Raw genomic sequence first — 15,000 nt, 5'->3', positions numbered from 1 at the left:
TAAATTGTCATCTATTATATTATTTTTATTATCATCACTTACATGTTTTTCATTCTTCTCAATTATATTATCCATATTGGTCGTCGAAGTATATTCTACTTTTTTATTATCAAGTTGGTTATTTAAAACAAATTTTCTAACATGGGAATCTCGAAATTTTAAACAAATATACTTGTCCCCTTTTGAGTGATTATTATTATTATTATTATTATCATTATTATCATTATTATTATCATTATTATTATCATTATTATCATTATTATCAGTATTATCATTATCACTACTTGTATTACTATCTATCCAATACTGATCATTTGTATCTTCATCTATGTTTATAATAATTTTGTTATTCACTTGGACATGTTCGACTTTTTTATTTTCTGTTTCTTCAGATTCGTGATCTGAAGAATGATAACTGTAATATTCATCCTTATCATCATCATGGTGATTGCTATCATAATGATGTACCTTTTTATAATGATAATCCTCCTTAGGATAATAATCATCCTTATGATGATAATCCTCCTTATAATAATCACCCTTATGATGATAATCCTCCTTATAATAATCACCCTTATGATGATAATCCTCCTTATAATAATCATATTTATTATCATACTGCTTTCTATTTTTATATGATTTATAATCCTCATCATATAATTCATAATCTCTCTCGTTTCCTTTTTCTCTATAATTATATTTTTCAAATTTATCAAAATCATCATGATAATTACTTTTATTTCTATAATAATTTCTATGATCAAATGTTTCCTTTTCTTGTTCATATTCTTTGTTCTCCTTATTATATATTTTAGAAGAACTTTCCCTTGATGTTTTATGTACACTGTAGGATTTTCTTTTAGATGAATTTTCTTTAAATTCCTCTTTGAATGAATGTTTTTTTATATCCCCAGTTGTTAATACATCTTTATTTTTATCTTTATCTTTATATTTATGTTCTTTTTCATAATTATATTTCCTTTCATATTTTTTTTCTGATTCATGTGACGAAGATATTTCTTCATTTTTATACTCTTCTTTTATACTATGATTAGATACTACCTCTAAATTTTTATCTCCCACAGAATTATATACACTTTTTGTATTATCATTTTTATTTTCTTTTTTATATCCTATATTATTTTTATAATTATGCACGGTATCTGTTGACCTTTTTTCACATGGTCTATCATATTCATAATGTGATATGACGCTATTATTATTGGAACGTCTTCTTTTTGTTGAGGATTCATAAGATATAAATTTTTTTCTACTCATAATATAATTCTTATCCATATTATTATCATCCCTGTTTATTATACTTGGGCTAATTTTTCTTTTTCTATAAAAATTTTCTTTTTTATAATCTTCAAAATCATTATTATTATTATACCTTTTCCTATAATAATCTGAAAAATCGTTTCTATATTTACTATCTTCACATGTTTTGTTCATATAATCATAATTATTCATATCATTGTGATACGTAAACTTTTTTTTATAATATATATTCATATTGAATATTTTATCATCATAACGGGAATATTTTTTCATCCTTTCATTATCATATGGTGAATATTTCTTTTCACTCAATTTATATTTTCTAGAATTCTTATAACCATCTCCTCTTTCGAAAAAATAATTTTTATCATAATCTTCTTCGTCTTCATTTAAATTAACTCTTTCCATAGAAAACTCAGAATAGTTATCATAATAATCAGGTATATTATGTTCATTCCTTTTTTTTTCTACATTTTTTCTTTTATAACTATAGGATGAATCCTTATTATAATATTCCTTGTCACATTTTTTATCTTGGGAATATTCCTTATATTTTTTTTTTTCCCAATATGTATTATTATCATATTCTTCTTTTTTTTTCATTATATGTTCTAACTTATATTCGTAACTTCTATATGATTGTGTTTTTCCTCTTGAATAATTATCCTCATATATATCATGTTCATCATTTATATTATTTATATAATTACTGTTCTGTTTTTCTTTTTCTTTTACTTCTTCTTTTTCTTTCTCTTTTACTTTTTCTTTTACTTTCTCTTTTTCTTTTTCTTTTTCTTTATCTTTTTCTTTTACTTTTTCTTTTACTTTCTCTTTCTCTTTTTCTTTTACTTTCTCTTTTTCTTTCTCTTTTTCTTTTTCCGTTTTTCTTTTTTTTTCTTCATACTTCTCCTGATATTTCAATATGTTCTTATCTGATATATTATTCATCGTGTATTTTAATTCCTATATTAAAATCTTTACATTATTATTCAAACTTTATTCAAAGGATTTATTAATATAATATTTTTATAAAGGGAAAATTTGGGAAAATTATAGTATGAAAATTATTTACATAAATATTTTTTAAGATTATCCTTGAACATATATATATATATATATTAATATATATTATATTATTTTTATTAGTCATTTATTTTACTGTAAGGTTTTTTTTAAAATAATTTTTTACAAACAAATTCTCCTACAAAAATCCCCCTTTTTTTTTTTTTTTTTTTTTTTTTCTGAGGAATATTTCTATCTATTATTTTCTCATTGATAAGGATAATTAGATATATATTACTTAATTTTACATGAGCAAAAATTATATATATATAAAGTTATAAAATTAAAAATCAAATAAGATATTTTTAAAAATGTTACATATATATATATATATATATATATATATATATATAATATACATGTTCTTTTTTTTTTTTTTTTTTTTCCGTACCTATATGTAAAATATATAAATATAAACAATATATATTATAGCCATGTTTCATATTATATATTAAGGTTTAAATATTTTATATACATATATATAGATTTTTGTTTTTTTTTTTAAATAAAAATATATATAATAATAAATTTATTTAAGCAATAAAAGGCTAAAAATAATATCATTTAAAAATATATATATATATATATATATATATATATATATTCATATTTATATTATATAATGAGAAATAGCCTTTTTCATAAACATATTTGTAGATATAAACGCCCCCAACCCCAACATAGTGAATAAATGAATTTTTATTTTTATTTTTATTTTTTATTTTTATTTTTATTTTTATTTTTTATTTTTATTTTTATTTTTTATTTTTATTTTTATTTTTATTTTTTATTTTTATTTTTTATTTTTATTTTTTATTTTTATTTTTATTTTTTATTTTTATTTTTTATTTTTATTTTTTATTTTTATTTTTTATTTTTATTTTTTATCAAATGATATTTCTTCATAACTCATTCATATGGTTTATTACAAAAGAAAAAAAAAAAAAAAATTTAATATACGGACAATGAGTAATAATTAAAAGATTTTCTATCCTTCTTTTCTGAACATACATGAAAATCCTTCGGGCATTTATCATTTACTGTAAAACATCCCCCATTACGTTTATTAATTGGCGTCTTTGTAAACTCGAATATTAAATTAAATAAGACCTTTTCTGGACAAATATCCATATGCTTCTTTTTTTTTCCAGAAACATTTTCTTCAAACATTTTTCTTATATATACAGAAAATTTCGAATTTAAGGATTCTTCATGAGCACATACTATCCATAAACCAACAGCCGACTGATCAGTGGAACCTTGCATAGAACAAGACGCCTTACCATATTTACAAGGATATAAAGATATAGATATTGGATCATTTGTATTTAAAACACTAATTCCAAAACCAAACAAAATAACCTGATTCTTTTCTGAACATTCCAATGTTAATAAACCTACACCTGATTTTACCTTCTGTTCAAAAAATGGTATCATTTCTTCTTTACACATAGCAAATATATAACTGTATGCATTATCACTCATTTTCGAATAACATTTATCTGAGTCTTCATCACATGAATTCAAATAAAAATCTTTTAAATTTGATAAATCATTAGGTATAGATAAAGAAAAACCTAAAAGGAAATTTTGTTTCTCTTCACATTCAACTACAATTAAACCACTTCCACTAGAATGAAGCATAGTTGCTTTCATTAACTCTTCTTTTATATTATATTGTCTTATTTCATTATCTGTTATCTGACCAAAATTGGATGGTACATTGACAGAAATATAAAAACGTAACGCTTCTTCATATATCTTTGATAATCGTGTAGGTAATATCCTAGATAATGGCTCATATTCTCCTTTTATAGGCATTGGGTTTTCGGTTATACTTTCTGCCCACTTTTCAAAATTATTCGGGTCATTGGGATCAAAAATGGTTGTACCTCCTATTATTACCGTTTCTTTTTCTAAACTGGATGTAGATGATTCATTATTACTAGACTCATTCGATTCCGTATTTGTAGAACCCTTCACTTTAAACAAACCAAATCCTGCTGACACACTAGCTGAAATGGATAAACCACTTTCAGTCATTGCTTTATAATCATTTTTTGATATCTTTACCTGTTGTGTTATTTTCCCGCCTAAATGTAAAAGAGTAGAAACATGAGTTCCAAAGTTTTTGAAAAAATACATCCATGCTGTGACACTCTTCCCACATTTTTCACTTTTGCGATTATCTCGGAATTCTTCATCTGAACAATAAGTTCCATCTTTTTCTAGGGAATTAAAATGAGATGGTAATAAAGAAATCGCCCTTACAAATTGATCAGTTAGTTTCCATTGAGAATACTGAGATAAAGAAGCAACGTATTTAAAACAATAACTCTTCAACATAAACATGCGAAACTTATTTTTAGATATAGTATTTGATACACTCTTATAACCAGTAGATGCAGAAAAAGATCCAAATAACCCATAAGAAGCACCTATAGATGCATCTACAGAAAGTTCTTTCGTATATTCACTCATGGTACTTATTTCACTTTCTTTTTCTGATCTATTACAAGATATTTCATTTCGCACAAAGGAACCATTCGGATTTATATTCATATAATTATCAGGATAATCTTCATCTGATTTAGGATAAGTTAATTTTATTATGGAATCTCTATAACCAGGATCTACCTTTAAAAATGGGTCACCTATTGGGTTCCCAAATATAAAATCATAACCAACACCTAAATATTCTGTACCTTGTATAACTATTGAATCCATACCATTCGTAGTTTTCTCAATATTTTTGTACTTATTATATAAATCTTTATTTTCATCTATACCATCATATACAATTACAGTATGATGTTCATCATCATATATATTCTCTTCCCTATCTGAGGTTGAATTATCTTTTTCGTTCTTATTAATTTCCATACCTTTCATTACATTAATCAGACTTTTAACATTTCCTCTAATGCAATTTTTAGCACTCCCCTTACATTCTTTTTTTTCGGTTGCTTTTATCTTTTTTATTTCTTCTGTCTTAAATAAGCTATCATTAGTGTTGGTTTCATGACCATTTTTTATTTCGTTGAAATTTATGTTATTCTTTACTTTGACAAGATTGGGGTGACTTTTTCTTTGTGGCGATTTAATTGTTTTTCTGTTCTTACTTTTTTTGTTATGTTCTGTATATAATGCACCTGTATGAATAGTATTATGATTCACTTTGTTGATTATTTGATCGTGCTGTAATATATTTAAGAGTTTTCCATTTTCAATCTGTGGAATATTTTCCACAGTGTTTTCAATGTAATCATATCCTTTGGTAGAAACGAAAATTTTTGAAATCAAAGATACATTGTCAATATTATCAAATATATTTTGATATATTGTATTTAGACTGATTATTAAAATGTACAGGAATATAAATGAGCCCCTAGTGAAAGTCATTTTGTTTTGTTTTTATGAAAAGGTAATTTTTTCACTTATACATATACATATGTATATAATAAAACTTTATAATATATATGTATATATATATATATATATATATATATATATAATTTTTATTTTTTTTTGTAAATATGTCTATTCTTTTTAATGTTTTTATTCCTCTAAGAAAAGGAAATTACTAATAATTATTAAAAAAAAAAAAAAAAAAAAAGACAAAAGTACAAAGGTACATAATTTAAAATAAAATAAAATAAGTACAAAAAACAAGCGTTAAAATAATATATATATGAATATATCTATCTATCTATATATATATATATATATATAGAAGAAAACATTAAAATGTTTTTTTAATATATATAAAAATTATGAACATGTTCATAAAAATATGTACAAAATTATGAACATGTTAATAAAAAAAAATATATAATAAAATAATATAAATAATAGCTACCTATAACCATCAAGTTATATATTAATATAGTTACATATAAATAAATAAATATATATACACATATATATATATATATATATATATATTATATTCATGCGTTATGTTGTGTCACCTCATTACCATATCTCATAGATATAACGCCCAGATTTTTTCAACTTTTTCGTAAATTTTTTATCATTTTGTTTAAAATGGAGAGGCAAACTATTAATGGTTTTGTTTACATCTTTACTCATATTACTATTTCCACAAACATAAATATATGCACCCTTTTGTAATAAATTCCATACAAGTTCCTTTTTCTGAAGAATTAAATCTTGGACATATATTTTACTTTCTTGATCTCGTGAAAATGCAAAGTATGTTTCATCAATATGTTTCTTGTCAAGAGCATCCATAATTTCCATTTCGTAGAGGAAGTCTACTTCTCTTTTTCTGCACCCATAAAACAATATTCTTTTTCCTTTTCTTACAAAATTATCTTTTACAATTTGTTGATCATAATATATAAACTCGCTCAGGAAAGCTTTAAAAGGTGCAATTCCTGCACCTGTAGCAATCATAATAATATGAGATGATTGAATATTTTCTGGGAGAACAAATTTGGAAGGTTTTATATTGAATTTAACTATATCATTTACATTTAATTCTTCTGTTAGATAGTATGAGGATGATCCCTTAAACCATCTTCTGCTACAAAGTTCTCGTAGCTTTTGTTCATTTAATTTTGGAAACATATCATTTGTTTTTAAATTTTTTAATGCTCTTCTAAGAGAATGTATACAATATTGTTTCTTCTTAACAGTTAATGATAATATATCTTTTGATTCCTTTGGAGAAGAAGAAATTGTATAACTTTTAGGAGTATTCCTAGGTATTAATTGTAAAAATGGAGATAATTCAAATACAGCACTTTGCATGAACATATCAACAAATTCTATAAATGTCATATCACATTCTTTACATATGTTAAAGAATGTGTTCCTTTTATTATTAGATAAAATATAGTTAAACATTTTAAGTTCTTCTATATCTTTAATAAAACATTTAAACTTTTTTAAAATATTCAATCTTGGAATGGTTGTTAGATCACAATAATATGATAATGCATCTTCAACACTACATGGTGTTGGAAAGGGTACATATATATGATTATCATCATATTCATTATAATTATTATTATTATTATTACCATTATTGTTACTATTATCATCCATATTTGTTTTATTATTCCCTTTATTAACATCATTGTTAAATGTTTCATTTTCTACATCATTCTTTGGATCATTCATAGTAAATGAATTATCTATTAATTTATTTCTATTTACAAAAGTGAATTTTTTTGTTTTCTCTTTTTCATCTATGTTTAATCGTTTTAACCACCAGGTAATGACCTCTTTTGTATTTTTTGTTAAAATAGATAAATTATCTGCAGCTTTATAAATAATATTATCCTCAATGCTAATATTGATATGATTAACTTTATCTCCGTTATTCGATAAATCCACATTTTTTAATAATTTTTTAATGGAAATAACTTTTCCTGTAAGATGATTAAAATAAAATTTCCCTATTATATCAGTACTTATATAATTTGATTTGTTATTAATACTTAAATTGTTTTGTTTATGATTCAATAATTGCTGATTATTTGTAACACTTTCATTTATAATATTTTCTGTTACTACATTTTTTTCTTTTTTATTATCTTCTTCTATTAAATGATCATAATATTGTATATCTAACTTAATTTCTGACATGTCTCTCCAAGATGTGAATTCAATAATATCTTCTTTGGGTACATAAAGAGGTATATTTTTCATATTTAATAATTTTGGAAGTTGCATAAAAAATTTATTTTTCCATACTTCAAAATCATGATATATATTATCATCATCATCACCATAAATAGTTTCACTAATTTGATGAGCTTTAAAATTTAAAAGAAATGTATCAAGTTTTTTAGCTATCTTATTAAAATGTTTATATTGTTTGCTACCTAAACCCATAATGGAATATTTAGTATTTCTAAAATAATCATTATCATTATTTAAACTTTTTAACCATTTAAAAAATTCAACTGCATTATCCGTTGGTTCTCCATCTCCATACGTTGCAACAATAAATATACGGATTCCAAAAGATTTTATTTCTTCTTTATTAAAATATTCTAAATCGATAATATTTGCTTGTATATGAAATAAATCATTCAAGTTCGCTTTTAATTCTTTGGCAAATTCTTCTGCTGTTCCACTCTGACTACCAAAATATATTTTTACACTATTCTTAATTTCATTATTTAAAAAGTTATTTTTTATAAAAAGAGGGAACAAACTTCTTAGCTTGCTAATTAATCTTCTCAATAAATTGAAATTCTCTGATTTATAGAATAACCAAAAGGAAACTACCATACCACTTAATAGGGTATACCGTGATATTTTATTCCACCTCATGAACATATTTTCAACTTTGAAAAAAAAAAAAAAAAAAAAAATTACAATATAAATAAATAAATATATATATATATATATATATATATATATTTTTGCTATTTTTTTTATTCATAAAATATATCCCCTTGTGGTCATTCCATTTGTATATATATTCTTCAGATTTATTTCCTGCGTTTCCCCTTTATTTTGTTAATATATATAACCCTTATTCATATGTGATAATATATATTTCTTCATATATCAGGATAAAATGTATTTATTCATCATTATTATATACGTTGAATATAATATCCTCTTCTATATATTTTTCATTGTTTTTTTTTTTTTTTTAGTTTATTACTAGGTATTTGAAGAAACATTGTCTTATTCATATGATACGAAGAGATAAAAAAAATATATGAGCAATAAAACAAAAAATATTATTGAACAATATAAAATAATAAAACATATTATTTCAACACTAATGGATAAAATACTAAACAACAAATCATATGAACTATAAATATATAAGTACATTAATTTAAAATAAAATGATAAAACACTCGAAAACAATAAATAAATAGATATATAGATAAATAAATAATAAATGAATTATATTATAACTATTATAAAATTTTTTATATATATTATAAAATATATTTAATTTTAAATAATAGAATGATGATGCTAAAACATAAAATAATTAGTATCTATAATCTTTATATATTTTCATTTTTTTTTTTAATTATATAAATATATTAATTACGTTAAATAGTTTCAATATATATATATATATATATATATATATATAATATTATATATAATATTCTCTAATAGAAAATCTCATTAAAAAATATATATTTTGTTTTTATAAATGTTCTATATATATATATATATATATATATATATATATATATATATGTAATATTTTATAAAAATATTACTATGAAATTAATTTCCTCAAAAACTTAGTACCTGTGATGTTAATATTTTTTTTTACAATAATTTTTTTTTAATTTTTATTTCATCTACATATGTATTGAATATGAATATTTTTTTATTTTAATATATACAATAGTTTTGAGAAAAAAAAAAAAAAAAAAAAAAAATATCATATAATTATAATTCATATTATATATAATGCATATGTAAATATATATATAATTATATATATATAATTATATATATATAATATATATATGTATACTAATTACACTAGAAGATATATAAGCCTTTTTATGAAATAACTGATTCTTTTACAAACGTCTATCATCATTAATTATAATAAAAAAAAAATTAAAAAAACTATATAAAAAGAATATACATATAAGAAAGAATACTTTTTTTTTTTTTTTCTTTTTTCTTTTTTACAACTTATATTATTTTTTGTACATTATATAATGTTTGTGGGAAAACATAATAATAAAATACTCCCCATCATTCCCCATCCTGATGTTATAAGAAATCAACGAATATATAGATATATATATATTATATATATATCCCAATGTATTTCACATTTTGATAATATATATAAAAAATAAGAACATATACATATATATATATATATATATATATATATATATATATATATATATATATATATTTGTGTATATATACCTTTCCGTTTCATTTTCATTATTTAAAAAAGAAAGTTTCTTTTCTTTTTTTTTTTTTTTTATTTTTTTTTTATTTTTTAAATAAATGTGTTTGGACTGGAAATATAATTATATGAAGACAAGACTTAAGGTGTTAGAAAATAATGAAAAGGATGAAGAAATAGAAAGAAAATTACAAAATAATTTGAATATTAAGAGTTTGGGATATGTATTAAAAGCTATAGAGATATTAAAAAGAAAAGAAAAGATGAAAAGATATAGTACATTCGATAGACATTTATCTTATTTTAAAAAAAATAATATAAATAAACCACAGTATAATGAAAAAAAGATATTAGAACATAGATTATGGGCCATTGGATGTGAACTCATTGAAGTAATTGGAGATGGGAATTGTTTATTCCGTTCGATATCTCGTAACTTATTTCATAAACAAAAATATCATATGTATGTTAGGAAAAAATGTGTAGAATATATGATAAATTATAAAGAAGAATATTCTATATACTTTGAAAATAATGAATTTCAACAATATATAAAAAATATGTCCAAAAATGGGTACTGGGGTGATGAATTATGTATAAAGGCAACAGCTGATGCTTTTGATTGTATAATATATATTATAACATCTACATTAGAAAACTGGCATTTAAAATATGAATCCAAAAATAATAATGGTATGTATAAAAAATGCGTCTTCCTAGCATATTCCAGCCCAACTCACTATGATTGTTTTAAACTAATGCAAAGGTAGGGCCATTAAACAAGTCAAACATATATATATATATATGTATATTTATTTATTGATTTATTATTTTTTTTTTTATGTGGTAATATTTATAAACATTTTATTACAATTACTCTTTGATTTATACTATAATAATATATATGAATAAATATATACATTACATATATATATATATATATATATATATATATATATATATATATATGTATAATTTTAGTAATATTCCATTCTCTTCACTTTTCTCATTTGAGAAAGTTTTTTTTTTTTTTCAGTATATTGTTATTAATTAATTAAAAATATATAATATTAAAACATTATAAATACATATATATATATATATATATATATATATACATAATTATTATATTTGTTTAATTAATGTTTAGTGTTGTGTATCAATTTAACCCAGTAAAAATACAATATCAAACTTTATTATATTTTTTTTTTTAATTTTATTTTTTATTAAATATTTAATTCATTTTTTTTAAAATACTAATATACCTATTTATAATAGGAGAATTATATATATATTTTTTTTCTAAAATGAAGTTAATATATTATAACAATATATACATATTTATATATATTATATATGCGTATATAATATTTTTAGTCAACCATATTATATGCCTTAATAAAAAATATATAGAAATATTTAACATTATTTAATAAAAATACTACTTATATGTTATGTTTCTTTTTATTAACAAATATATTTTTTTTGCTGAGTAAAATAAGAATTTTATAAAATAATATATATATATATATATATATATATATATATATATATATATATATATAATAAGATGTATAGAATTTTTAAATAATCACAAATTTATGAATAATTTATTTAATATATATATATAATATATTCAGTTTAAATAATAAAAATATATATTAATTATTATATATATCCTTCTACATTTATGATAAAATAATATATATCTTTTAAAAAAAAAGTTTCTTGAAAATGTAATAAAAAAAGCCTATATTATTATATTAATACAAAAAAATAAAAAATATATAATATATATATGTTAAATTATTTATGAGTTTCTTTTTTTTTTTTTTTTTTTTTTTTTTTAAGGCGATTTGTGTATATATGTAAAAAAATACCTAAGCATTAAAAAAAATTGTAAGAATTATATTATTAAATTATAAATAAATAAAATATTATCATATATATATATATATATATAATCTAAAAGATACATATTTATATTTAATAATGACTACTTATAATGATAATACAAACAAACATCAAATAAACATCACGAAATTAACTAAGGATGAGTTGGATTTTACATTATATAATAGTAACTCTGGAATAGCTAATGCATTAAGAAGAATAATGTTATCAGAAATTCCAACATTAGCTATAGATGTAGTAAATGTATATGAAAATACAAGTGCATTTCATGATGAATTTATTGCTCATAGATTAGGTTTAATACCAATAGATAGTCGTAATGTAAATAATTATGAATTTCGTGAAAAATGTAAATGTAAAGAAACATGTTCAAAATGTACTATTCAATATATTATTGAAGTAAAATGTAATCATTCTAATAAAATTGATGTATCGCATTATGATATTGAATCATTAGAACATGAGCCTAATGTACCCATGCCCATACCACATGGTAATAAAAACTCTGTAAGTGAAAATGCCATACCTATTGTTACTTTATCAAAAAATCAAACATTACATATGAAACTTATAGCTACAAAAGGTATAGGTAAAATGCATGCAAAATGGATTCCAGCTAATGTATCTTATCGTATAGATCATAAAGTTCTTATTAAACATAATTTAATAGATAAATTATCAAATGAACATAAACTATTATTAGCAAATAATCTAAATACTGATTGCTATATATTAAATAAAGATACACATGATGATGATAATAATAATAATAATAATATACAATTAAAATTAAAAGAAAATATGTCTGTTGTTATGGCAGAAAGCTCAATTGATCTTTTATCTGAATTAGGATATAAAGATATTATAAAAATTGTTTATGATGAAACCATGTTTCATTTTCATGTTGAATCTGTTGGATCCATTCCTCCTGAACAAATTGTACAAATGGCAATTGATATATTAGAAAATAAATTAAAGGTTCTAGAACCACAAATTAAATCATCTTTCTATTCTATAGATGAGGTAGCAAAACAATTAAAAGAACAAGGAGTCTCCTTATACGGTATACAACTAGACTTGGAATAATACAAAAAATGAACAATATTGATGTCCCAGATTTACATATTCATATAATATTAATTATTCAATCAATCATATTACATTTTCAAGAAAGGGAACATAAAGGATTCACGTGGTTATATATTGATTGTATTCTCTGGGGAGGCATATGTAAAATTTTTATATATTTTAAGAAACAAACATGTATGCTTTGATGAAGACACACATATAGTAACGTATTATTAAATATATTGCAAAATAAGTAAGTGATATATATAATATAAACCATTACATATATATATATATATATATATGTATAATTTTTTTTTTTTTTTTTTTTTTTGTTCCGATGTTATTTTAAGAAAATTTGGTTACTTCTTTATATATATATATATATATATATATATATATATATATTTATATATGTATTTATATTTATATATATTTTTTATTTGAAAAGCATGGGTTAATTTTTTTTTTGTATTCACATATGTCAAATAGATAAACATTATATTTCTGAATAAAATAAAAATGAAACAAACACTTTTGTATATTTTTATATTTGTTTATACTATATGTATATTTTATAAAAATATGTATCAACCGGTTATTGAATTATGATATAATATGTAGTGACAGAAGATATCCTTATTTTCACAAACATAGATATTTCTAGATATAAAGTGGTGATATATGCACATAACTTAGTCATGTTATATATTGAAATATATATATATATATATATATATATATATATAGATAGATTCTTCTTTATTAATTATTGAGAATGAAAATAATAGAAGTATATTTACGAATTATACATATTATTACTTTTTGAGATTTTCCCCTTTGAATTATTTATTCATTATTTTTTTTTTAAGTATGACAATATAAATATATAATCAATGAAATAAAAATATTCAAAATGTTTGAATTTTATATATCTTTCCATGAATAAAATATATATATATATGTAATATATTCTTTTTGTTGAATGATATGTGTGTATCGTGGATCCTTAATCATATATATATATATATATATATATATATGTATAATCAAGTTATTTTCGATTCCTTTCTTTTCTTTTTTTTTATTTTAATTTTATTTTATTTTAATTTTTTTTTATTTTTATGAATTGTTATTAAAAATATATACTCATTTAATACACACAAAGAGAAAATTAATAAAATAAATTAAAAACATATATTATAAATAAATACGAGAGATTTTTATATAATTATAAATATTAACCAAACGTTTTTTATATTTCACTAATATATATATATAAATATATTCATATGATCAAAATGAGTGTTCTACATAGATTTTATCTATTTTTCTTGTTTACAAAATTCTTCAATTGTTATAAAATTTCTTATGTATTAAAAAATGCAAAGGTATTATATGAAGGAATATTATACTATAATATATGTATTTATATTATATATATATATATATTTTTTTTTTTTTTTTTTTTTCTTGTTCTCTTTTTAGCTAGCTCCCAACCATGCAATTAAAAATATTAATTCATTAAATTTATTGTCTGAAAATAAGAAGGAAAATTATTATTATTGTGGGGAAAATAAAGTTGCTTTAGTAACAGGTGCAGGAAGAGGAATAGGTAGAGAGATCGCTAAAATGTTGGCAAAATCAGTATCTCATGTTATATGTATAAGTAGAACGCAAGTAAAAAAAGAAAAAAAAAAAAAAAAAAAAAAAAAAAAAAACATAAGAAGAATAATAAAAATAATAAATTTTATAATAAAATAAAAGGTAAAATACATAAAATA

General features: G+C 20.6%; 6 protein-coding genes across 6 annotated transcripts in view; 3 read left to right on the top strand and 3 right to left on the bottom strand.

Moving 5' to 3' along the window:
• The window catches only part of PRSY57_0921400 (hypothetical protein), a gene marked incomplete at both ends in the record, with an annotated part of 3,399 nt that extends 1,170 nt beyond the window's left edge, over positions 1-2,229 (bottom strand). The window contains one exon of the mRNA XM_012907453.2: positions 1-2,229. This exon is cut by the window's left edge and continues 1,170 nt beyond it. Within this exon, the coding sequence (XP_012762907.2) occupies positions 1-2,229 (2,229 nt within the window).
• A 1,065-nt stretch (positions 2,230-3,294) lies between these two features.
• Positions 3,295-5,745, bottom strand: PRSY57_0921300 (perforin-like protein 3; the record flags this gene model as incomplete). Its single annotated transcript, XM_012907452.2, has 1 exon — positions 3,295-5,745. The coding sequence occupies one exon, from the start codon at positions 5,743-5,745 to the stop codon at positions 3,295-3,297; it is 2,451 nt and encodes an 816-aa protein (XP_012762906.2).
• Positions 5,746-6,318: 573 nt separating this feature from the next.
• Positions 6,319-8,658, bottom strand: PRSY57_0921200 (flavodoxin-like protein; the record flags this gene model as incomplete). The annotated part of the gene is made up of 1 exon (XM_012907451.2): positions 6,319-8,658. One exon carries the CDS (start codon positions 8,656-8,658, stop codon positions 6,319-6,321), a length of 2,340 nt encoding a protein of 779 aa, XP_012762905.2.
• A 1,677-nt stretch (positions 8,659-10,335) lies between these two features.
• On the top strand, positions 10,336-11,004 carry PRSY57_0921100 (OTU-like cysteine protease, putative; the record flags this gene model as incomplete). Its single annotated transcript, XM_012907450.2, has 1 exon — positions 10,336-11,004. One exon carries the CDS (start codon positions 10,336-10,338, stop codon positions 11,002-11,004), a length of 669 nt encoding a protein of 222 aa, XP_012762904.1.
• A 1,222-nt stretch (positions 11,005-12,226) lies between these two features.
• PRSY57_0921000 (DNA-directed RNA polymerase II, putative) lies at positions 12,227-13,234 on the top strand (the record flags this gene model as incomplete). The annotated part of the gene is made up of 1 exon (XM_012907449.2): positions 12,227-13,234. The coding sequence occupies one exon, from the start codon at positions 12,227-12,229 to the stop codon at positions 13,232-13,234; it is 1,008 nt and encodes a 335-aa protein (XP_012762903.2).
• A 1,283-nt stretch (positions 13,235-14,517) lies between these two features.
• Positions 14,518-15,000, top strand: part of PRSY57_0920900 (3-oxoacyl-[acyl-carrier-protein] reductase, putative) — a gene marked incomplete at both ends in the record, with an annotated part of 1,707 nt that continues 1,224 nt past the window's right edge. Inside the window, 2 exons of the mRNA XM_012907448.1 lie at positions 14,518-14,607; positions 14,705-14,896. Coding sequence (XP_012762902.1) covers positions 14,518-14,607; positions 14,705-14,896 — 282 coding nt within the window. The remainder of the gene's footprint in view (positions 14,608-14,704; positions 14,897-15,000) is intronic.

Source organism: Plasmodium reichenowi, chromosome 9 (genome assembly GCF_001601855.1).
Source record: "Plasmodium reichenowi strain SY57 chromosome 9, whole genome shotgun sequence".
Lineage (NCBI taxonomy): Eukaryota > Apicomplexa > Aconoidasida > Haemosporida > Plasmodiidae > Plasmodium > Plasmodium reichenowi.
Note: the sequence above shows the minus strand (reverse complement) of the source record. Positions and strands in the feature narration are given on the sequence as shown.